Raw genomic sequence first — 26,194 nt, forward strand, 5'->3', positions numbered from 1 at the left:
TAACGTTACGTCTTTAGTATGAGAAACCTTACAAATTCATTTGTTATCAACAAAGTATAAGATAAATTTCATGTAATGGCTAAGTACACACTCATGCCTTTATGGTTTAGCCATGCTCTCTGGCTTTTGATTGTGATAAAATTAAGTATTTTAAACTGTTCGGGGTGTTTAATTAATTTTAAAGGTACTCTCTGTCACACTTTTTAAGGATTTCCTTTATTTATTAAAGGTTCTGTTGGTGCAACTAATATGAATGAACATAGTTCCCGTTCCCATGCCATCTTTACGATTACTATAGAATGCAGTGAAAAAGGCATTGATGGTAACATGCATGTCAGGATGGGGAAGCTCCATCTTGTAGATCTTGCTGTAAGTAACAGGACGCTGCTTAAGGAATAACTCTTTCTTGTGATCCATTTATTTTATAAATGAATGAAAATTGAGGTGAAAAGGTATAATTTACATATGATTTTTAAGTTGTTACTTGTGTATGTTTATTATTTACTATGGAACATTTTAAATGTAAATGAAAGTAGATAGAATAGTATAGTGATCCCCCATACACTGATCACCCAACTCCAACAATTAGTTCATGGCTAATCTTGTTTCATGTACTCTCACCCACTTCTTCCCTTCCTGTATTATTTTGAAGTGAATTCAGGCATCATATCAGGTTTTTTACTGTTACATTACTTTTTAACAAAACCTTAGGAAGAATATTCTATTTTTTCAAACATTTTAGCTTTACTTTCATCTCTGTTTTTGCTAGGGTTCAGAAAGGCAGGCAAAAACTGGAGCTACTGGACAGCGCCTAAAGGAAGCTACAAAAATCAATCTTTCACTTTCCACCCTTGGTAATGTAATTTCTGCCTTGGTTGATGGAAAAAGCACTCATGTGCCTTATCGTAACTCTAAATTGACTCGTCTTCTTCAGGATTCCTTAGGAGGAAATTCAAAAACCATGATGGTAAGACTTAATTGGTGATATAGTTAACATCAGGCAAATTTAAGATTCTAATTTATGCCAATAATTGATATGTATCACATTTTTTAAACTTGATTATTTTCCCTTTTTTTGACTTGTGGTTGTCCTTTCTGTGGTACACGCATGTGTATTAGCCCATAATAGTGTCGTTTGGAAACCCATGTGGTTGACACTCTCATTTTCAAAAAGGCCAAGGGTGCATATGTGCTTTAAACAGTTTTTGACGTATTTGTAATGGTAGTGTTAATTTTAACTGTGTCAAGTGTAAAATGATTTGTTTGATATTTCTAATTCAATAGTGTGCAAATATTGGGCCAGCAGATTACAATTATGATGAAACGATCAGTACATTACGGTATGCCAATCGTGCTAAGAATATTAAAAATAAAGCTAGAATTAATGAAGATCCAAAGGATGCTTTGCTGCGTCAGTTCCAGAAAGAAATAGAAGAACTGAAAAAGAAACTTGAAGAAGGTAACTTTTTCTCAAAATATTAATCTTTATATTGGCTAAAAATATGTTGTTGAACCACTAAGTGTTGTAACAAAAGCCCCCTCTATTAAACCTTTTTTGAGCCTCTAACATTGGTAGTTAAATGAATATTTCTGGAAAGTGACTTGGTACTTATATACTTTTGCATTTTCATATTAAGCTTAAGTAAAATTACATAATATTTGTGTATGTGGTTTTTAAACATCCCCATGATGTTTTATAGATTTCATATGACCACTTGTTAAAGAATGAATGTTTATTTGTCTCTGTATAAGAGCAAATTCTGCCATGTATGTATTTAGGTGAAAATGACTAGAATTCTGGCATTGCAGTCACTATGAGCTCACTATTGTTTGAGGTAAAGAAAGATGTTAGACAGTCGTGAGTAAACCAAGTTTGCTATAAGGAAAAATGCGTTGCATGAGGTCACCTTTACAATACCCTTTCATACCTAAATTTGAACATGAGATTCTATTTTGGAAATTCTTTTCTAACATCATGATGCTAGAAAGTTGGAAAATTTGAAGATCTTATTTATGAGAGTGAGATGCTTCCCAGGCATTAAGTGCTCAGTGATTCCTTGCACCTTAATGCAAGAAACAGATCCTTTCTGATAGGTACAGAGCTCCTTTGTGAACCAGGTAAACAGAGGGCTTTGGTTTCAAAGCACCTTTGTAGTCTGTGAGGAGACTGACTAGATCAGAGGTGAAATTCAGAGACGCCAGCATCACAAATGTTTAGAGAAGGTACTTATTTAGTAAACAAGTACAGTTATTGAGGAAAAGCAGTAAGAGAACTGTTAGATAATGAAATTTGGTATTTTAAATGTGACCACTAGGTGGTATTTATAGCCAGTATGTTTTAAAGATTTTTAATTTCTTAGCGATGTTAATGGTGAGTGCATACTTTTATTTTGCTGACTTTATGTTTTACATTTTTTTTGTTGTGGTAAAATATACACAACATAAAATTTATCATTTTAACCATTGTTAGTTAAGTGTACAGTTAGTGGCATCAAGTATATTCACATTGTTGTGCAACTGTCACCACTCTTCATTTCTAAAACTTTTTCATCATCCCAAACAGAAACGCTGTGCCCATTAAGTAGTAACTTCCTATTCTCTTCTCCCACTAGTCTCTAGTAACCACTATTCTACTTTCTGTCTCTATAAATTTGACTATTCTAGGTACCTCATATAAGTAAAATCATAGAGTGTCTTCTTGTGACTGGCTTATTTCACTTAACGGAACGTTGAAGGTTCATCCATATTATAGCAAGTGCCTGAATTTTTTCCTTTTTAAAAAATTGTGGCAAAACTTGCACAACATAAAGTTTACCATTTTAACCACATTGAAGTCTACGTTTCTGTGGTGTTATGTTCACATCGTTCTGCAGTTATCCGTCTCCAGTTTTCTTCTTGCAAAATTGAAACTTTATACTCGTTAAACAGTATCTACCCATTCCTCCCTTCCCCTAGGTCCTGGCCAACAACCATTCTGCTTTGTCTGTGAATTTGACTGCTCTGGGTATCTTATGAAAGTGGAATCGGCAGGGCGCAGTGGCTCACGCCTATAATCCCAGCACTTTGGGAGGCCGGGGCGGGTGGATCACTTGAGGTCAGGAGTTTGAGACCAGACTGGCCAACATGGTGAAACCCCATCTGTACTGAAGATACAGAAATTAGCTGGGCATGGTGGCTCTCGCCTGTAATCTCAGCTACTTGGGAGGCTGAAGCAGGAGGATCACTTGAACCTGAAAGGTGGAGGTGGCCGTGAGCCGAGATCATGCCACTGCATTCCAACCTGGGTGGCAGAGTGAGACTCCCATCTCAAAAAAAAAAAAAAAAAAGGAAGTGAATCACACAGCATTTGTCTTTTTGTGACTGGCTTATTTCATTTAGTATAATGCCTTCAAGGGTCATCTGTGTTGTAGCATGTATTAGGACTTCTTTTTAATTCTGAATAATATTCCATTGTGTATATACTACATTTTGTTATCCATTCACCCACCAATGGACAGTTGGTTCCTTCCACCTTTTGGCTGTTGTGAATAATGCCGCTATGAACGTGGGTATACAAATACCTGTTCAAATTCTTGTTTTACCATTTTTTTGGGTATGTACCCAGCAATGGAATTGCTGGATTCTATGATAATACTGTTTTTAATACATTGCACTTTATTTTTGCTCTTATGACATTTCTTTTTATAATCCAGTTAATGGAGCTGATAATATCAACAAGAAAAAAGCATAGCATTAAAAGAATAATTTTTAAACTTAAAAATTATTTTAGGCTTAAATACAACTTGCAAACATGATATGGAGAGTTCCTATCTACCCTTTAGCCAGCTTCACCTCATGTTAACATCTTATATAAGCATACAACAGTTATTGAAACCAGGAAATTTACATCGATACAGTCTTATTAACTAATCTGTGGACTTTATTCAAATTTGGCCAGTTTTCCTTCCAGTGCCTTTCTTTTCCTGGTCCAGGATACAATCCAGGATCACACATTGCATTTATTTGACATGCTTGCTTTCTTTTTTTTTTTTTTTTTTTTTTTTTTTTTTTTTTTTTTTTTTTTTGATACAGAGTCTTGTCTGTCACCAGGCTGGAACGCAGTGGCGCAATCTCAGCTCACTGCAACCTCTGCCTCCCTGTTCAAGTGATTCTCCTGCCTCAGCCTCCCGAGTAGCTGGGAGTACAGGCACGTGCCACCATGCCCAGCTAATTTTTGTATTTTTAGTACAGACAGGGTTTCACCATGTTTGCCAGGATGTTCTTTATCCTCTGACCTCATGATCTGCCCGCCTCGGCCTCTCAAAGTGCTGGGACCACAGGCATGAGCCACCACGCCCGGCCCTGTCATGCCTTCTTAATGACGATGTCTAGCACACTTGTTCTTCAGTCTTTTATAATTCCCCAGTCTTTCTTGATCTTGACATTTTTGAAGAGTACTGGTCATATATTTGTTGAATGTTCATTAATTTGGGCTTGTCTACTTTTCTTTTATAATGACCCTGCAAATCTATTGTTTTATTTTTCCATTTGTAATTAATAATATCTCATTGGGGATACTTTGAGACTGCAAAGGTCCTGTTTCTTGTCATACTTTCTCCTACTATTTTTAGTATTCATCAGTAGTTCTTACCTGCAACAATAATCCTGTGGCATTTGCTCAATGTTATTTTCTATTCTCATCATTTCTTCTTGGTTAGTGTTTAGGATTCTATTGTGAGGAAGAGCAGCCCCTTCATTCCCATTTATTTATTTATTCAAGTATTTATCTTATTTAGATCATGGATTATAATCCAGTATTATCATTATTTATTTTGTTTCTTGAATTGTCCCAGCTTTGGCTATTAGGAAATCCTTCAGAGTAGTTCCTGTATTCTTTCAGCATGTGCTCTTCAGTGTTTTTGAGCATTTGGTTACTTTTTGGCACTACAAAAGGTTTATCTTGTGTCTTCCTTGCCCAGCCTTAAAATCATTCACTTCTCTCTGGTCCCTTTGGTAGGAGAGTGGTATTTAGAAACCCAGTTTTGGGCATTAGCTATGCTCATTACTATCAAGATACCATTGTTTCTAAGCCCAGAGAACAAAATATTTTTCAGTGATTCCTCCTCCCAATACTCTGTGTTCCTTTCCATCTTCTACTTACAGGTACAATTATTACCTGGTTGTGATTAGGGTATATTTTACTTTTTTCTCCTCTTACTTTTATTTTGTTAGACATTTCATATGTAAACAGTGGCATTTAAAACTAGCTAATGTGAAGATGATACAGTGCTGATCTGTTCTCTTGGCTTAATCATTCCTTTTTTATTGTTTTTTATCTTTAAGTTAATGTGTAGTTAGCACTATCTTTGTGCAAATAAGCATTTCTTTTTTTGAAAATATCTTGTGATACAGTCCTAATAGTGGGATCACTGCTACGTGACAGTTCTGTGTCTCTTAAAAATACAGATTAAGTGATTTTCTTGAAATCTTAAGCAGGAAGCTGTTTTAGAAGAAATTGTTCCTCAAAAGTGATCACATTTTTAAAGACTGAATTAGTAATTCTATCACATAATTTATGTATATGTTTAAAATTATACATAACTAAATGATTTGAATATTTTTATTTTTATTTTTTTTGAGGCAGAGTCTCACTCTATTGTCGAGGCTGGAGTGCAGTGGCGCCATCTTGGCTCACTGAAACCTCTGCCTCCCAGGTTCAAGTGATTCTCCTGCCTCAGCCTCCCAAGTAGCTGGGATTACAGGTGCCCACCACCACGCCCAGCTAATTTTTGTATTTTTAGTAGAGATGGGGTTTTGCCATGTTGACCAGGCTGGTCTCAAACTCTTGGCCTCAAGTGATCTGCCTGCCTCAGCTTTCTAAAGTGCTGGGATTACAGGCGTGTGCCACCTTGCCTAGCCAGAATGATTTGAAATTTTAATTGGGTCAGAATTTAATTTCTCTTTAGAGACTTTAAAAATAAAGTCTTTTTGTACATCTTACCTATGTCTGAGATTGGCATATCTGTTATACTCTCTAGAGCATTTAAATAGTATTTAAATTTGTTGTTTGCAGTAACAAAAACCTAAGGAAGAAAGTTGATATAGGTATTGCCTAAATAGCTAATGACTTGGTACAGGGTAAAAAACATCCTATTAAATTTCTGTCCAAGGAGAAGAAATATCAGGCTCTGATATCAGTGGGTCAGAGGAAGATGATGATGAAGAAGGTGAGGTTGGAGAAGATGGAGAGAAAAGGAAGAAAAGAAGGGGTAAGTTCTGATTAGTATTCTAATTTGTAGAAGTTAGGTGGTTTCACAAGGTGGTAGAGTGCATGACTTTTATTTTGCCATTATCTGTTTAATATATTAGATAACAATTATCTAGTTGTTGTTATAACAATTAGAAGGTGTATGCCATTTACCTGGTTAACTTTGCATTTATTCTCCTGTATTGATCCGTTTATAGCTGACTTTGAATATATCTTCTGTTTTTTAGAATTTAGAATTGTAAGACTCTATAATAGTGGGTATGCTGTTTTAAAATTTCCTGTGGGTTTTAATTTTATGTAGGGACTTATATCTGTGTTAGGAACCTAAGTTTTTTTGTTTGTTTTGAGACAGAGTCTCATTCTGTCGCCCAGGCTGGAGTGCAGTGGCATGATCTCGGCTCACTGCAACCTCCACCTCCTGGGTTCAAGTGATTCTCCTGCCTCAGCCTCCTGAGTAGCTGGGACTACAGGCGCGTGCCACCATGCCTGGCTAATTTTTTGTATTTTTAGTAAAGACAGGGTTTCACCGTGTTAGCCAGGCTGGTCTTGATCTCCTGACCTCATGATCTGTCTGCCTCGGCCTCCCAAAGTGCTGGGATTACAGGCGTGAGCCACTGTGCCTGGCTGGAACCTAAGTTTTTTAAGGAAATTAGGATAATGTGGAGTTTTTCCGCAAACAAGATTAGTCTTTAAAAGTCATTGAATTTTTAAATAGTAAATTTGTATGAAGAATTCCATTTTTAAATTTAGTTCTTTTTCTTTATAAAATGTATTCTCATTCTCACCTTGTTGGGGGATTTGTTGTCAAGTGTGAATTAAGACTGTTTATTATGATAAGAATATAGATAATATGCAAATGAAATGGACATATTATAATGGCCTACATTTCAAACCTTTTTACCATAAATATTTATTTCAGAACTCTCTTCCATTAATGTGGTCATTGTTTTCAAGCTGGTGCATATTTTGTTTGTCTTATTAAAATGATCGTGCTGAAAATAAACCCATCACTGCTTGATTAGAAGTCCCAAATTTAAAAACTATGTAAAGATTTTGTAACTTCAAAAGACAGAAAAATAATGTTTTATAGCAAAAATTGGCAAAATATCTGCTGGCTAAATCCAGCTGACCATCTGTTTTTGTAAATAAAATTTTATTGAAACAGCCATGCTCATTTATTTACCTATGCTCTATGGCTGCTTTCACATGAAGCTGTATGGCCTGTAAAGTCTCAAACGCTTATCTTTCCTTTTGCAGAAAATGTTTGCCTGACTTAGAGAAATTTTTTTTTATTCACACCTAGTTTTTCACAGAGTAGATTATTACTTTCACAGCAGAAGCTGATAACAGATTTGTTAAAAATAAAATTAAATAGAAAAATGCCACTGTTTAATATGTTAAAATATTTAACAGTAATATATCTTCCTTCCAGGCTTAGAAATTTAAAAATTCTCAATGAGCCTTTTGAAAGTTTTGCTATCCAACCTTAAACATATTTGATAGTTTGATATTTTGGTGGGGAGAGACTGAAAGTGGAGACAGACTAACCTATTATGAAGGGTAATATATCACTCCTATAATATTACATATGGCTTTAAGTTTTAAAACTCCATTCCTTTAGCTTATCAACCTAAATCGTTTCAATAGACTAAAATCTCACCAAATGACTTCTTTATTTTTTATTCTTCTCATTTCAACCCTTTGAATGATTAGGCTTTAGGTGACCAGTAGAATTTGCCCACAGTAGTTGCTTAAAGCAGTACACTTTCTAATTCCTCTGTATGGCTTTGTAAAGTAGAGAATATTGGATAAACTACCAAGACTGGTTTTTTAGGAAAGTAAATTTTGGTTCTTTAATACAGAGCTTGATTGTCCTTTAAAATTTTTTTCTCGAAACTGAATTTTTCTCTGTGTATGTGTTCATTTTCTTGTTTCCTCTTTCTTTGGTTCCCGTTGGGCTCATTTCTTTGTTTTCCAGGCAGTAGCAGCAGCAGTAGTTCAGACTCCACATGTTCTGTCATAGAGAAACCTCTGGATAAGTTCTTGCCTAGTGAGTGGTAGCTCTTACATTCTCTAACAGAGCTTTGGCTTTTCCATAACCCATGGGCTTCATTTGAGCAATGCTGCTGCACCACTCCCTGTCATTACCTAAAGAATACATGTTGGATTCCTCAGTAGAACAAAGCATGTGATGATTCCTCCTCCCCCTTTCATTGCTTCCAGTTAATCATAATTGTTAAAACATATGCTTTAGCTTATGTTTGAGACAATGGAAGAGAGATTCATGCTTTTGCAATTGAGATAATGTAAAGAGAGCTAGTAAGCTGTATAAAAGAATAATTCTTATGGTTCTTTTTTAGGTTTCATGACACATTTGTAATCCTGCTCAGAATAATGGACACGTAACATCAAATCTTATATATCTAAAAGTACAAATTATATTTGAAGTACACCAATGCCCATTATAACATGTCGTAAAGTTGCAAGTTTTTACACTTTGGTGTCCTATTCTTATTGGTAGCTTAAGATTAAAGGCTCCCAAATAAAGAAAAACGTAAAGCTTGAAGCAAGTAAAAATGAATTGAATAGCATTTTGTTTCAAACGGACATTTATCCATATTTCTAAATTACCTGATAGATTTTAAGAAATTTTTTTTTTTTTTTTTGAGACAGAGTCTCCCTCTGTTGCCCAGGCTGGAGTGCAGTGGCGCAGTCTTTGCTCACTGCAAGCTCTGCCTCCCGGGTTCACACCATTCTCCTGCCTCAGCCTCCCGAGTAGCTAGGACCACAGGCACCTGCCACCACACCCGGCTCCTTTTTGTATTTTTAGTAGAGACGGGGTTTCACCGTGTTAGCCAGGATGGTCTCGACCTCCTGACCTCGTGTGATTTGCCCGTCTCGGCCTCCCAAAGTACTGGGATTACAGGCGTGAGCCACCGCACCCAGCTGATTTTAAGAAATTTTCTAAGGTATGATTTGCGAATGCAGAATCACGAGAAGTTTGTGCAGGATCCATCTAGACTTATTTCAAACTTAAAGGCTTTTGTTAAAACCTAGTTTAATTGAAAAGTGTTACTTAATTTATTTATATTTTATTTTCAGAAGAAAGGGGAGTAGTGTTGCTTTCTTGTACCACCCTGCAGCTTACTGTCTTTTAAAGCATTATCTATATACTTACCCTTTCAAAACGAATGACAAAAATAATTGCTTGTTGTTCTTATGCTTTTAGCTTTCTAGAAGAAGAATTCCAAGAATATTAGAAATTTATTTCTCTATTGACAATTCGTAGGCAAGTTACCAAAACAATTCATTTCAAAGGATAATTTGTAAAATACTTGGAATTGCATTAGAAACCGCATAGAGGTATTGCTTTGTATAATAAACTGTGAAATATGAGAAAATATTTGAGTGGGAGGCATTGCAATTTAGTTTTCTGTTTTAAAACTTAATTATTAAAGAGTAGTGATATGAAAGTATGTTATGAAATGAGTTGTACTTTGTTCAAGAAGTTTTAATTCCTATTTGCATATCTAGCACAGAATTTTTTTGTTGTAATGTGGGCGTGTTGGTAAAGTGGAGAGATGGTTGTCCTAGCATGTGGTTGCTGTGTGTAAATTGTGTGTACCCTCCCTTTTAAATATCTGAATGGCCTTTGTAAAAGGTGTTTCTTGCTTGAATCATTGACACCGACTCCTATAGAATCATTGTTTATAATTACCCTTAACAGTCTACTAATAGAAGGAATGTAAGTTTGTTACTGTACAGGTATACTTCATTTTATGTAATAATTTTATTTTCTGAAAAAAAAAAGCCCTTAATCCGGTTGGGAAATCAGATGTATTGGGAGAACTTGCTGTCTTTAAAAATTCTTCATTAGACCTTTCTGTTGATCAAATAATCGGGAAATTACTGTAATCTAATTTATCTGTTTGGTTCAGGTTTTTGTGTTAGATTTTCTTAAAGTGAAGCATGCCTGTAATAGATCCATATACAAAAAGAAATATTGAATTGGGACATTTTTGATATGGACAGTGTGAATTTTGTCACTTTAAACATACTAGTTGTTAAAATTGGCTTAATTTTCTGTTTTGCTCTTTTAGATTACTTCCCAGATCTTAGCAGGTTCCTAATTTCATGTCTACTGTTAGCATAACCACATGGTGTTGAACTGTGACCTTTGCAGGACTTGGGGAATCAGTGTGAGCTCTTGAGATTGGCTTGAGTTATAATCTAAGACTAAGTTAACTTTAATATTCTTCCTTAAATGACATCTCTCATTGTGTTGAATATGCTTTCTTTTTACATGGGCTCTATTTCAGTTTTGATAACGATTTGATTTTTACTTCTACACTTAAATGAATGCTATTATGTATTTTTCTTTGTTTTACAAGAGAAATAATGTTTTCCCTTTTTTCCTCCTCATCTCTGTGCATATGCTTCCTGTCTGCGATTTGCTTACTTCTTCTTATTGCAAGATCAAGCAGGTTGGTGTGATTGATTTGCACTCCACGTGGTACAATTATTTATCCTATAAAGAACTATGTTATTTAAATACATTAAATTTTTAAAATTTAATACTTTTTTTGCCAGGTAAGTATCTATCTTTTGTATTTTTAACACTCTTTCAACTTTAGCTTTTAAAAATAACTTCATTTTTTTTCCTAAATTCTTAAACACCCATTAAGCCAAATTTTGGAAATACAAGTGTAAATTATTTCACATTCAAACATTTTTCTCCTTTTTTTAAAAAGCCAAGAATCAGATGTCTGGTTATGCCATGGGTGCTTATGTAATAAAAATGATTCAGTTAGGACTGCCCTGAAGTTCTTCCCCTTTAACTTACCCTGGCCAGTTTACCTTCACAATATTAGCGCACATGGCAAAGGGCAATAAAAAATGTTGCTACTTATGTCTGGTTTAATTAAATACTGTTTATGGCATTAACTCTTTTTTTTTTTTTTTTTTTGAGACGGAGTCTTGCTCTGTCGCCCAGGCTGGAGTGCAGTGGCCGGATCTCAGCTCACTGCAAGCTCCGCCTCCCGGGTTTACGCCATTCTCCTACCTCAGCCTCCCGAGTAGTTGGGACTACAGGAGCCCGCCACCTCGCTCGGCTAGTTTTTTGTATTTTTTTAGTAGAGACGGGGTTTCACGGTGTTAGCCAGGATGGTCTCGATCTCCTGACCTCGTGATCCGCCCGTCTCGACCTCCCAAGGCATTAACTTTTAAAAATATTTATTTGCCTGAAATTTTGTGATGAATTTTATCATGCATTGTTAGAAATAGATTTCTTTTTTGTTTGGTTTGTTTAATAAGGTTTTTTTTTAAAAAAAAAAGTCTTAAAAAATACATGTAAAAGTGACTTTTAGTGATGTCACATTTTTAAATACCTGGTTAGGAGAGTTAGTACATATTCACATTTAGCTTAAAATATTATTTGTGAAGAAATATAATGATTTATCAGAGTGATTTTGGCTAGAGTAATATGTTACTTAAATATTAGGCTTTTGAAACTAACCCTGGCTATATCTCTTTGATTGTCTTCATGAAAGTGTTACAAGACCACAATAAGACTTTTGCTGCTAAAGTATCAGTTTGGAAACATACCTGAAAAGTTTTAAATTACTAATGTAATGTATTAATTCATGAACAGTTATGTGTCTTTGTATTTCTACATATAAAATCTTTTTATTAAAAAAATCTTTTTATTTTACTGCTTCTTAATGGGTTTTGAAACTGTTTTTAACTATTAAAACAATTAGAACCCTTGAAGCCTGTACATACTACTGTTCATATGTTGATTAGATCATTTCCTCTATACTGTTAGTATCACTGTCTTCATGCATTTATTATTTTTATCTTAACATATGTCCCATTTTTGTCTTTAAATACTTATAATTCTGAGGTGGAAAGCAAGTTACACTTTTTTGAATGTGTATATTTACTATATACCTGAACTGATACTTTGTAGCTTCAAATTTCTAAGACATAGTATAACTAATGGGAAGTACTATGGGAATAGTAGTTAAATTATTTTAAAGTTATTTTTTAATAGCTAATTCGTAAGATTCAATACAGATGACTGTGCCAAACAAGCCAGTAAATAGAATCAGTCTACATCCTGACTTTTGGAATGCAATTAATCACACCACACCAAAGCATGAATTTGGATCAGTGCTTTTATTTACTCTTTTGTTTCATTTGTCTCGTGCCTTAGGTTTGCTTTGGACTTACAGTTCTATAGAAGTAATGTATTTTAAACCCTTGAGTTTTTTACGTAATTTTATCCTGAAGAGTTAAAGCCTATTAATGATTCTTCATTTCATAGTTCCTGAAAGAATATACTCAGTTATGTATCTCCATCATAATTGTTTTTCAGTTCTTTTACCTTGTTAGGTGGTGGGGGGTTAGCTTTTGGGTGGAGACATTAACAATTTATAAACTCTTATGATTTACACTCTTCTTCTATAGTTCTTTGGGAAGGAAGTTAAGAATGACAGAAAGGTTCTAGGAGAGCCTCAGACCAATTCTATGAAAAATTTTATTGGTTTTCTGAAGGAATGTATGTTTCTAAGAAACTGTATGACCAGAAATGAATTGTCTTTGATTCAGTTTCATAACCAGTTTATTAAGCTAGTTTTATTTTCTCTTGTTTTATTTGGATTTTATGATTTTGAAATTCATTAATAAACTTTCCTTGAGCACCTGTTACATGTATGTAAAATACTTTATTAGACATTATTAGCAAAAATAATCAATTGGAAACCGTATTCCAGCTTTATTATTTGGTAGCATTTCTACTTATATTTGACACTTGGCATGGTTACTCTGACTTAGGGAGCCTTCGAGTCCTGAGTTTGACATAATAGCAAGCTATTTTAGTTGTTCGTTTAGTGTATGATGATATATCTTGACAGCTCAGCTGAGGAGTGAAATGCTTGGTTAATTACTGTGTATGTAACTGTTACATAATTACATAGCATAGAATTTTTTCCTTTGAAAGTATGCTGTGAAATTAAATACTTTAATGTTATTTAACAAACATTTTAGAAAAACTCTGAAAAATATATTAAAACTACTTGATACAAATTCTGCTTGATATTTTTATCTGTGCGTTTTATACCTATATGTGACTTTTATTCACTTGTTTTATGTGAAATTGGGAAATATCTTTTAAGGAGTCACTTGATTTTGTACTTGGTTATCAAGAAAAAGTAACTGAAGAATCATGTTGCTTTTTTTTAAACCTGTATTTGTTATCTGGGGACATAATTTTTTTTTTTAATTTGGCTTTCCTGTTAATCTTTCTTTTCCTATTACTTAGCTCATCTATTTTGCTTCTCTTTCACTTTTGTTCTTAGTTATCATTGTAAAATTGGACAACAGTTTGAATTTAGCAATGAGTTATACTTCTAGGAACATAATAAATGGAAATGCATGGTATTATTGGTTTGATTTCCTTAAAATATTGATAATTGGTTTTGTATTATTGAGGAGTGTAGGCATTTCTACATGGAAGGAGGTAATTTATATAAGTCTGAAACATTGATTCATTTTAGTGATTGTTTCAATTAAATGATTCAAATAGGAAAAAAGAAAGTATCCCCAGACAAGATGATTGAAATGCAAGCAAAAATTGATGAGGAGAGAAAAGCACTTGAAACAAAGCTCGACATGGAAGAAGAAGAAAGAAACAAGGCTAGAGCTGAATTAGAGAAACGAGAAAAAGATCTTCTTAAAGCTCAGTGAGTATTATTGAATTGAGATGAATTCATGATTTAAATTTCTGTTTTTTCATAGGATATATAAAATAGGAAAATTGAATAGTAATTAAAAGCTTGATTTTTGTCTCCAGTGTAACTATTTTTGGATAGAAGGGTCTATTGTATATAGTGTATTTCTAAAAACTAGATCTGTTTTGATTATTTTATTTCCGCGTGATAGGAGAACATATCAATGAATTAGAATGAGTTACAGATTAAAGGAGAAATCGATACTACACAGTGGTATAATTTGGTAGAGATGTTACATAATTATATTTGTATTTTGAAATTGTATATCCAAATTTTTGTTAAATTTTGGGAAATGATATTAGTAGAATAATAGATGATCAGTGAATATAGAGTATCCTCATTCTAATCAACAGACAAGAGCATCAGTCTTTGCTGGAAAAATTATCTGCCCTGGAAAAGAAGGTAATTGTTGGTGGGGTTGATTTGTTGGCCAAAGCTGAGGAACAAGAGAAACTTCTTGAAGAATCTAACATGGAACTGGAAGAAAGGAGGAAAAGAGCAGAGCAACTTCGCAGAGAACTTGAGGAAAAAGAGGTAATGTGACTTTCTGATTTTAGTTTAGTATTTTGCCGGCGAGATTTAACTTTTCTAGTGGAAAGCTAAATATCTATAATCGTATTGAAATTTTAAAGCATATTTATGGATTGCTTTGAAGATCAGAGTTGCTGAGATCATTTATGTCATTTGTTAAAGAATTAGATATTTGATTTTACAAAGAAAATTCTGAAGTTTACTAATTTTTGTCACAGCAAGAACGCTTGGATATTGAAGAAAAATATACCAGCTTGCAAGAGGAAGCACAGGGAAAGACCAAGAAGTTAAAGAAAGTTTGGACTATGCTGATGGCTGCAAAATCAGAGGTTGGTTCTCTTAGAAATTACCTACTAATGCAGTTCTGAATTTTTGAAAAAGGAGTTGTTTGATTAAGAATTTATAAGTAATCATAATGTGAGCTTATAATTTAAAAGAAATAAAATATTTATCCTTCATGCGCAATTTTTAATTTTATCTATTAGGCTAAGTTGTTTCTTTTCAACCTTAACGAATAGTGTAGAATAGATGCTGATAGTGTCACGCTGTTTATCATTTTTATAAAAGAACTAGGTAAGCTCTCACAAGGTCTCTTAGACAAGCGTCCTATGTGAGATGGTGCTGTTTGGTAGTTAAAGTCTTGTTTGTTCATAATATTTTTATGGATTTTCTGGTAGATGGCTGATCTTCAACAAGAACATCAGAGGGAGATTGAAGGCCTACTGGAGAATATTCGGCAACTTAGCCGGGAGCTTCGACTTCAGATGCTTATTATTGATAACTTTATACCTCGGGATTATCAGGTAAAAAGGAAGTTCTCTGACCCAGATAGTCACTTGACTGGGGTTCAGGAACAAGGATTTCTAATTTAATTGATGGTAAATACTTAATACTTCAGTTATTGAATGTACAATATTTTGAACAAATGCCATCACTTTTCACTTTAGTTGTTAACTTTTCTTAATACATAATCTGTGTTTGAGTATCTAAGGATCTCAATGAGAATTTTTTTTTTTTTTTGAGATGGAGTCTTGCTCTGTCGCCCAGGCTGGAGTGCAGTGGCCGGATCTCAGCTCACTGCAAGCTCCGCCTCCCGGGTTTACGCCATTCTCCTGCCTCAGCCTCCCGAGTAGCTGAGACTACAGGCGCCTGCCACCTCGCCCGGCTAGTTTTTTGTATTTTTTAGTAGAGACGGGGTTTCACCGTGTTAGCCAGGATGGTCTCGATCTCCTGACCTCGTGATCCGCCCGTCTCGGCCTCCCAAAGTGCTGGGATTACAGGCTTGAGCCACCGCGCCTGGCCTCAATGAGAATTTTTTAACCTTTTAGATGAACTCAGATTCATGTATATGCAATCAGAATCAAGGTGTGGGTCCCATTCCTACATTCAGCGCCCAGTATCGTACAAGTAGAATAAATGGAACCCCTATGCTACCTTTTTCTCCCTGCTGTGGATGCTGATTCTTTTGTGTGTGTGTGTATGTGATAAAATGTAGATAGCATGAAATTTACCATCTTAGCTATTTTAAGTGTGCAGTTCAGTGGCATTTAGGACATTCACATTGTTGTGCAACCTGCACCATCATTCATCTCCAGATGGATGCTAATTCTTAGTACTAGTATAATTTTAAAATCTCAGCCTCTATTTCTTTTTTAATCCAAAATTTGTCTTTCCAGTACATTTTGGTAAACTTTAACATTATGATTTTTTTTTTTTTGTAAGGGAGGGAGAGTCACCCTGTTGCCTAGGCTGGAGTACAGTGGTGTGATCTTGGCTCACTGCAACCTTCGCCTTCAGGGTTCAAGCGATTCTCATGCCTCAGCCTCCTGAGTAGCTGGGATTACAGGTGTGCACCACCACACCCAGCTAATTTTTGTATATTTAGTAGAGCCAGGGTTTAGCCATGTTGGCCAGGCTGGTCTTGAATTCCTGAGCTCAGGTGATCTGCTCGTTTTGGCTTCCCAAAGTGCTGGGATTACTAGGTGTGAACCACCATGCCTGGCCAATTTTTTTAAAAATCTGTTTTGAATCTCAATACAACTTTAAGAAATTTGTCTGAAAATAAGTCTTAGTCTTTTTTTTTTTTTGGACCACAGGTACATGGAATTAATCCTGGGTTCATGGTACATTCTCCTTATTGGTCCTAGGATGGCCTGCTTTTATTTAGTTATTTTTGTAATGAACTCATCACCCAAAACAAAAGCTAGGACCCTGGTAATAACCTACTTCTAACCAAACAGTTTCCCCTTCCCTTATTTCATTCCTTTGCCTCTTCCAACCCAAGGTAATCATTATCTTGATTCCCAAGTTTCTCATTCTGTTGTTCTTTCATTTTTATTTAGTTTTATTGCATCTACATCCATTCCTAAGAAATATATATTTTAGAATTTATAAAAAGGTTTTATCAGTATATAATGTTTTGAGATTTTTATTACTCAATGTTATTAAGATTTTAGTTGTATGACTTGAATATTTTAAATGTTATTAAATATTAAAAATAGACTCTCTTTCATCCTTTTAAAAGGAAATGATTGAAAACTATGTCCATTGGAATGAAGACATAGGAGAATGGCAGCTAGTGAGTATTACCTTAATTCTTTCATGAGAGTACTTCCTATGGTCTAGATATTGTGCTGGCTACAACGGGGAGGAACGTGGTCCAGTGGATGAATCAGATGAGAATCCAGTAGGGCAGATAAAATATTTTTCTAATTCTGTGTAATTAATTGTAACATACAGATCATGGTCTGGGTGGAAATGGTCAGGGTCAGGGGCTATGTGGGACTAAGTGACCTCTGGGGCCCTTTCTGCTCCAGCATTCAAATCATGTTTTACTAGTGTAATATTAGGATTTCTCAGTTAGTTGCCTCACTCACAGTATTGATTACTAATTAAGACATTTCTCTCTCTCCCCCATTTCTTTTTTTGAGAAATGTGTTGCCTATACAGGAAATAACATGAGGAAGCAAACCCCAGTACCTGATAAAAAGGAGAAAGATGTAAGAGTACTTCTTTAAAAAACACAAAACTACAGTTGTTTCTTTATAGGAATATGAGTCATTAAATTGTATTATCAACCTGATATCTGTTAATCAGCTGTGCTGAGAAACGGGCTGATCTTTTGGGAATAAAGGCTCTAGGATGGGGTGATGAGGAGGACCGTTCTGCTTACCATCAGTCTTGATGTCAGGCTTATTCCCACCATAAGACGGCATGGAGTCACTCTTTGGAGTCCTCTTTTCACTACCACTCTGGGTCGTAGGGTTATGGGTAGAGACTAGAATGTGTCTGTCTTTCTCTTCAAAGCTAGTTCTAGTCATAGGTCAAGAAGAGGAGGGAGCAGGCTGGGCGCGGTGGCTCACGCCTGTAATCCCAGCACTTTGGGGCGGAGGCGGGTGGATCATGAGGTCAGGAGATCGAGACCATCCTGGCTAACACGGTGAAACCCCATCTCTACTAAAAAAATACAAAAAAAAATTAGCCGAGCGCGGTGGCGAGCGCCTGTAGTCCCAGCTACTCTGGAGGCTGAGGAAGGAGAATGGCGTGAACCTGAAGTCGGAGCTTGCAGTGAGCTGAGATTGCGCCACTGCACTCCAGCCTGGGCGACAGAGCGAGACTCCGTCTCAAAAAAAAGAAGAGGGAGCAGCTTTAAGAAAAACAGCAGCAGTTTTTCTTTGTGTGGAAGGAAATTTATAGTGTGTCAGGGCTTCTTACTCACCAACCTTGGTGAGTACGTTTTAGATACTGGGATTAGAAGATGATGTCGTTAGACATTTCTTTGGTTTTAGTTTCTGCAGGTTTTTTTGAGGAGTTTATTCAGTATTTTAAATCTTCCCCCAAATCTGGCTTAACTCTTTCCCTTACGAGTGCTTTGTGTTTGTTTCTTTTAGCCCTTTGAAGTGGACCTTTCTCATGTGTATCTTGCCTATACTGAGGAGAGTCTGCGTCAGTCTTTGATGAAACTAGAAAGACCACGAACTTCAAAGGGGAAAGCCAGGCCAAAGACAGGGAGAAGGTAAGGACTGTCCTTGAATCTGATGTAATGAAGGCATTGAGGTATTCTAATTAGATACATGTACAGGAAGTTAACATTTATTTAGTTAAAATATAATACATATTTTAGCTGATTTATTAAAAATCAAATTCCTGGCCAGGTGCGGTAGCTCACGCCTGTAATCCCAGCACTTTGGGAGGCCGAGGCAGGCAGATCATTTGAGATCAGGAGTTTGAGACTTGCCTGGCTAACATGGTGAAACCTCCGTCTCTACTAAAAATACAAAAATTAGCCAGGCATGGTGGCTCGTGCCTGTAATCCCAGCTACTCGGAAGGCTGAGGCAGGAGAATCACTTGAACCTAGATTGTAGTTAGCCAAGATCATGCCACTGAATTTCAGCCTGGGTGGCAGAGCAAGACTTGGTCTCAAAAAAAAAAAAAAAAAAATCAAATTCCTTGTGTATTAGAATTTGAGTAAATAAAATCTGGACAAAGAATTAAGGTCTTCCAACTTCTTAGGCTCCTGAGTAATAGAATTTATTTTTAATTCACTCTGTTATTTCCGAAATGTATAATGGGTTTAATTCCTTAATTCTTAGACTAATTCTTCTTTTGAAATGCTAATTAATTTGCCTGTTTGGTCTCCCAAGGTATTGTATTCAGCTGGTTAGTTTTTCTGTCACAGTACCCCAAGAACCTTGATTTCCTCAGTCACCAGCTAAGGAGAACTTCCTTGGACATTTTCCCCTCTCCTTTGGGCACTGGTTTTGACTGTTGGGTAGTCTGCATGTATCATCACATAAGCTCAGGGAAATCGGGATATGGGAGTCCTGGGCTGGAGCTTATTTTTTCCTTTCCCTTTCCTACATCAAGGACTCTTCAGTTTATTTAAGCTGATTTTAAGACTCTGGGGCTCCTGAAATGTAGAAAATAATAAGCTGCTTTGTTCCCTACTTTGAGTGCATGGACTTTCAAGTTACATGTGGGATGAAGTTGTATGGTTTTGATATTTTTGTGTTACATAATCTCATAGACATGACTTAACACTTACAAATTTGGGAAGGTTGAACTCAGGGTTGGGCAAACAGTTGAATATTAAAAATGTACAAATTTTTACATTCTGTAGCATTTAGGTGAGGGGTTAAAAACTTTCCTATACCAACATATGCCGTGCATATTATGAGTGAAGCAAATCATTTCTAAGAAACACGAGTCCCTTTAGATGTATCTTTTACTTTTCCATTTTTAATAAAATGACAATGCAAGTGTGATGATAATCGGTAAGACATTTGTCCTCAGCGTAGGAGGAAAATTGGCAGTGGTGAGCAGTCCTGTCTAAAGTGAGTGGCTGCTATTCTCTTCCTAGTTATCTATGGAAATAGAGGGCTCATTGTTTCTGGATCTTCTCTTTTCTTTTTTTTTTTTGAGATGGAGTCTCACTCTGTTGCCCAGGCTGGAGTGCCCTGAGTAGCTGGGATTACTGGCACCTGCCACTGCACCCGGCTAATTTCAGTATTTTTACTAGAGATGGGGTTTTGCCATGTTGGCCAGGCTGGTCTCGAACCCCTGACTTCAGGTGATCTGCCCACCTCAGCCTCCCAAAGTGTTGGGATTACAGGCGTGAGCCACCGTGCCTGGCCTGGATCTTCTCTTTTCTAAGGAAGAGCTAGAAATTGGAATTATTTACTTGAGATCTCTCGGTTTTAGTTACTGTTTTTTTTTTTTTTTTTTTAAACTGTATGGATCCTAAAGCAAACGAATAAATAATATGATAAGATATTTGAATACATTTTCCAGAACACCCATTTTAAGATATGTCATTTTTTTAGTTTAACATTAAAAAAATCGTGTGGCCCAATATTATATGAGCCACTCACCATCTCTGTTTACTAGAATTGGCCTGCTATAACCATGGAAACCCTAAGAAAATGATAGCCATGAACATGGATGAATACATGCATTAAATGGCTTATTGATGTTATATTACATTATATGATATGTTCAATATGGTGTTCCTCATTAGAAACACATAGTTAGATGGGTTGGTCAAAATTGCAATAAATATAATACATTAATATAGCATTTCCGTAAATCCCTACATACGCATCTGTGAGGTGTTGCCTGAGATGATTTGTTTCTGATTTCCTCTGAATGCACTTGTACCTTTTCGAGTACCTCAGAAGAGATAATCAGGGGGTTCAAATCTGGCAAGCATGCAGCTCACTTGGCCTGGCCACATGACCTAGTCCAGTCTTGGAAATTATCACCTGTCCTAGCCCTCACTATCTGGCATAATGGGGTGGGCTGCCATCCTCTTGCATTTACTCTAAGTCAACTTCCTGTAGCCTGAAAAGGTGAGCATTAATTGAACACTTACCATGGTCAAACGTGTCAAATTTTGGCTTGTTTCCAGACTCTATACAGGCCACCCCATATTTTCTATATAATGTAAAATGTTTGCATTTCAGTCTTTTAGGAAAGCATTCATGCTTGCTTTTTTTCTTCTCCAAACAGAAAGCGTTCTGCAAAGCCTGAAACTGTAATTGACTCTTTACTACAGTAAATGTTACAGACTTAAAGTCACAATAAAAATTAGTGATATTCTCATGCCTGTACAAAATCTTTAATTAAAACAGTGAAGACTTCTCTATAATTTCAGTTGATGGAAGCTGTAGATCAATGAATAAGACTGGAAATAATAATTTGCTTAATAACTTTTAGTCTACATATATTAATATAATATTAAAATTGTACAACTGGTGATTGTTCAAATTGTCGTACTACTACTCTTCAATTGTACTGTGCAGGGAAGTTGGGGGAGCAGTTCATACTATAGAGAGTTACAGTTTAGATGTATGTGTAAATTGATTAGCTATTTATCCAACTACTGTATATTTAGGTAACTAGAATTTCAAAATAGAAAAAAAAACTGTGTCCTGTTTTGCACATAGAAAGAAGCAGATCAGATTGTCCTATGTTACACTGTTATATATGAATGTTTGGACTGTACATCTAAGAAATGATTCTGTCCTAACACTAACCCACCCAGCCTGTTTAAACACATTCTAATTGTCTAACATTTGTTGCATTTTAAGTATGAAATGACTGATCTTATTGATGTTCTGTAGAAAATTTTATAATTTAACAATCTTTGCGAGTATACATGTTTTTTAAAAAGTTGAAAATGTTTCATCTGAACCTTTCCTAACTTTTTTTTTGCCAGTTTGAGTTCAAATCAAATACATCTTATGTTCTGGTTTCATGTTCTCTTGAAATATTGAATTGTACGTAAATATAAAGGATCTACTGTTGCAGAAAATTAAGAAGCTAAGTACTGCTCAGTTATCTTTGCCTGCATGTGTATTTTTAAAAATTCACTCTGAAGTGTAACTTACAGATGCTTTTCTTTGAGTTCTAAATTTTGGTGGGAATTACTTTATATCTCCCAGTTGAGAAGGGTCTCCATTTTCCAGAAAATACAGCTAAGCAAGAAAAATATCTTTTAAATACTTTGCCTTTAAAACACTTTTTATTTTGTTTTTCTGTTTTAAAAATAAAATATTATTTTCTGAATTTCTTCTATTGAGTAATTCAGTTAGACCATATTCCTCTACAAATAAAAACTATGTTGATTTCATAGTAAAGTAAGCTGTAATAGAATTATTTTTTTCTGTTGTTGGCTGCTTATGAAATTTTTATTTTATTTTTTTTTAAAGTTATGCTACTCCTGGCCGGGCACAGGGGCTCACGCCTGTAATCCCAGCACTTTGGGAGGCCAAGGCAGGTGGATCACTTGAGGTCAGGAGTTCAAGACCAGCCTGGCCAACATGGTGAAACCCTGTCTTTAGTACAGATACAATAATTAGCTGGGTGTGGTGGCACACGCCTGTAATCCCAGCTACTTGGGAGACTGAGGCAGGAGAATCACTTGAACCTGGGAGGCAGAGGTTGCAGTGAGCCAAGATGGCATCACTACACTCCAGCCTGGGTGATAGGGCAAGACTCCACCTCAAAAAATAAAAATAAAATAAAAGTAAAGTTATGCTACTCCTAAACCACTTAATATATGTTTTGTGGTTTTCAAAATTATATAATCAGCCCTGAAACACATTGGTTGAAAATATTTTGAGACTTTATAAGTTAGTATTTATTAAATTAATATTATTTTAATAAGTTTTGTTAAATCTTAGTTTAATGACAAAGCTGTGTATAGAGTAGGGGTGAGTGAAGGTGGAGTACTGGTGAGGTGGTAATAAAAATGTATCCATAAATTTCAAGTCCATTCCATAATTGGAATACTGAATGTCCTGTGTGTGGTGAACATTTTCTAGGTGATTAGAATTGCATTTCACTGGCAGCATTTATTTGTGGTATGTAAGATAGCTAGAAGTTTATTACTTAACTCTGTGGGGCATTGTTTAAATACTGTGAAGAGTTGAGGTAAATATGTGTCTTGTAAAAGCTTTGTGTGATCAGAATATTTTGGTAATTATAAAATGTTTTTGATGATACACATTTAACTCTGTTAGTAATTACTGTAAAGATATCTTAATTTTACCAGTTGAAAAAAAAATGCTTCTTTTTAAAAGTTCGTGTTTCTAACCTTTACAATTCAGTTAATAGGAAAGGAGTAACTTTTAAATCAAGCTTTAAAACATGGAAATTTAAGCCAGTATGTTAGATGTTTTTTCTATCCCACCCTACCTTGATAATAAAAAGAAATCTATAAAAAGTCAAAGTAAAAAGCCGATCTATAGAAAGTCAATTGAGAATTTCTTAAAGCAGGCTACTATAGCAGGGGTGTTTGTTTGTTTGGAGACAGAGTCTTGCTCTATTACCTAGGCTGGAGTGCAGTGGGATGATCTCGGCTCACTGCAACCTCTGTCTCTTCAGCCTCCTGAGTTGCTGGAACTACAGCTGTATGCCTCCATGCTTGGCTAATTTTTGTGTTTTTTTGTAGAGAGGGGGTTTTGCCATGTTGCCCAGGCTGGTGTCTAACTCCTAGAGCTTAAGTGATTTACCTGCCTCAGCCTCCCAAAGTGCTGGTATTACAGGCGTGATTATAGGCCTTGAGCCACCACACCCCACCTACTATAGCAGTTTTTTTAAAAAAGCATTATGTTAAAACTGATTATACCAGATGGACATTAAATATCCATCTCAGAAATACCAAAAATTTGATATTTAAGCCTGGCCTGAATTTTTTTTTTTTTTTTTTTGAGACAGAGTCTCACTCTGTCGCCCAGGCTGGAGTGCAGTAGCGCGATCTTGGCTCATTGCAACCTCCACCTCCTGGGTTCAAGCAATTCTCCTGCCTTAGCCTCCTGAGTAGCTGGGATTATAGGCAGGCGCCACCACGCCCTGCTAATTTTTGTATTTTTTTTAGTAGAGACCAGGTTTCACCATGTTGACCAGGCTGGTCTCAAACTCCTGATCTTGTGATCTACCCGCCTCGGCCTCCCAAAGTGCTGGGATTACAGGTGTGAGCCACCACACCTGGCCTCAAGCTTGGTCTGAATATCTATATGCAAATATGGGACACTGACTTCAGAGCTATTCATTTAGCTCCAGTCATAGCAATTCTGTAGTTTCCTCACATTTACTGTGTCTTTGTCCATAAAGGAAATATTTTGTATGGTCAGTGTTAATTTCCTGAGACAATATAGATGAACATACTTGCTCATTTTTTGAAATAAATATGCAGATTTAAAATGAGTGGCACATACATATAAATAGGTTATTGAATGGGTATTCTCTTTTCCCTTTAATTTAAAAAGTAATATTTATTTATTAAAAGGAGCATTGGTAGAATTATTGGTTTATAGTATCTTCTTTAATAATCCTTACAATTACATATACTAATAGGATGTTAAAATTATCATAGTGTTTCCTATTTGTGTTTAGATTCTTATAAAGCATGAGATGAGTAATCAAGGGGAGGGTTGCATCTCCATGTTTGCCCCATGAATAGAATCCATTTGACAAGCCATTTCATTTCCTTTCTGGAGAAAGGGAGTTTTTTTTTGTTGTTGTTGTTGTTTTCTTTTTGCAGCAGAAATTTAAGGTTGTTTTGGGGGAGGGGGTGGTGCTGCTTCCTCTGTAACATGTTTTTAAAACTGTGATTATGGTTTTTGGTTGTTTTTTGTTTTGTTTGTTTCTTTTTAGTCTGTTTTTAATATCCTTCCCCTTCACTCTTAAGGAAAGTCTTCTTCTTTCCTACAGGCTGTGAATTAAGGAATGGGTAATGTTTACATTTAAGTACACCAATGTCTGCCCAATTTCCTAGTGTATACATTTGTTTTTAATTATTTTTTGTTCTTAAAAATACTAGAAGAAAACATAGATGTTTCTAGTGCCTTTGAACTTACACTGTAGTCTGACTAATTTAAACAATGAATAACTTCAGTAGCATTACTATAATACTGTATACTGGCCAGAATTACAAATTGTACAGTTTGTTGCATTAATTTCAAAAGCCACGCTTTCATTGTATTTTATGTATAAATTGTATTTGTTCAAGTTGTATATATTGATATTGTATGTATACATGCAGCATGGTTAAATAAGAATAAAAATCTTTTACCTAATGCCTGTAGTAGTGATCTGCTGCTTTTCTCAACTATCTTTGTGTTTACTTCCACCCTGATATTAATGAGCATGTTCTTTGTGCTTGGCATCTCAATTTGTGGTTAAGAGAGGCCTGTGTAATTTCACACCCAGAAACGCTTAATGTTGTGGGTCTTTTAAGCAGAAATCATGAAGCAAATCTGGGAGAGATGCTATTTACTTCTTTAAACTTTTAGGTTGGGCAGCACATGTGCAGGTTTGTCACACAGGTAAATACATGTCGTGGGGCTTGTTGTACAGATTGTTTCATCACCCAGGTATTAAGCCCACTACCCAATAGTTACCTTTTCTGCTCTTCTCCCTCCTCTCATCCTCTCCCCTCAAGTAGACCCCAGTGTCTGTTGTTTCCTTCTTCGTGTTCATAAGATCTTATCGTTTAGCTCCCACTTATAAGTGACAACATGCGGTATTTGGTTTTCTGTTCCTGTGTTTGTTTGCTAAGGATAATAGCCTCCAGCTCTGTCCATGTTCCCACAAAAGACATGATCTCATTCTTTTTTATGGCTGCATAATATTCCATGGTGTATATGTACCACATTTTCTTCATCCAGTGTGTCATTGATGGACATTTAGGTCGATTCCTTAGAGAAATATGTTTTTTTAATTTAATTTAATTTAATTTAATTTTAGTTTAGTTTAGTTTTTGAGACAGAGTTCCACTCTTGTTGCCCAGGCTGGAGTGCAATGGCACAGTCTTAGCTCATTGCAACCTCCACCTCCCGGATTCAAGCGATTCTTCTGCCTCAACCTCCTGAGTAGCTGGGTTTACAGGCATGCACCACTACGCCCAGCTAATTTTGTATTTTTAGTAGAGACGGAATTTCACCATGTTGTTAAGGCCGTTCTCGAACTCCTGACCTCAGGTGATCCACCCGCCTCAGCCTCTCAAAGTGCTGGGATTACAGGCCTGAGCCACTGTGCCCAGCTAGACAAACGTTTTTAAATATGCTTCTTCTCATTGATAAAATGTATTTTTCACCAAAAACACTTTTTTTTTTTTTTTTT

At 35.7% G+C, this 26,194-nt stretch overlaps 1 protein-coding gene and 1 long non-coding RNA gene across 4 annotated transcripts in view; one reads left to right on the plus strand and one right to left on the minus strand.

Moving 5' to 3' along the window:
* KIF3A (kinesin family member 3A) overlaps positions 1–25,149 on the plus strand; it is a 44,184-nt gene extending 19,035 nt beyond the window's left edge. Inside the window, exons 6-19 of one of the 3 annotated variants that reach the window (XM_011969259.1) lie at positions 230–369; positions 770–967; positions 1,285–1,459; positions 6,150–6,248; positions 8,226–8,297; positions 10,723–10,731; positions 13,833–13,989; positions 14,391–14,571; positions 14,787–14,897; positions 15,246–15,371; positions 17,093–17,146; positions 17,499–17,567; positions 18,459–18,583; positions 21,077–25,149. In XM_011969259.1, the coding sequence (XP_011824649.1) occupies positions 230–369; positions 770–967; positions 1,285–1,459; positions 6,150–6,248; positions 8,226–8,297; positions 10,723–10,731; positions 13,833–13,989; positions 14,391–14,571; positions 14,787–14,897; positions 15,246–15,371; positions 17,093–17,146; positions 17,499–17,567; positions 18,459–18,583; positions 21,077–21,125 (1,565 nt within the window). In that variant the 3' untranslated portion in view covers positions 21,126–25,149. The remainder of the gene's footprint in view (positions 1–229; positions 370–769; positions 968–1,284; positions 1,460–6,149; positions 6,249–8,225; positions 8,298–10,722; positions 10,732–13,832; positions 13,990–14,390; positions 14,572–14,786; positions 14,898–15,245; positions 15,372–17,092; positions 17,147–17,498; positions 17,568–18,458; positions 18,584–21,076) is intronic. The other 2 variants (XM_011969260.1, XM_011969261.1) reach the window with 2 other exon arrangements.
* LOC105531341 overlaps positions 1–26,194 on the minus strand; it is a 32,439-nt gene that overhangs the window by 4,450 nt on the left and 1,795 nt on the right. The gene's annotated exons all lie outside the window — the stretch shown is intronic.

Source organism: Mandrillus leucophaeus, unplaced genomic scaffold (genome assembly GCF_000951045.1).
Source record: "Mandrillus leucophaeus isolate KB7577 unplaced genomic scaffold, Mleu.le_1.0 Scaffold88, whole genome shotgun sequence".
Taxonomy (NCBI): domain Eukaryota; kingdom Metazoa; phylum Chordata; class Mammalia; order Primates; family Cercopithecidae; genus Mandrillus; species Mandrillus leucophaeus.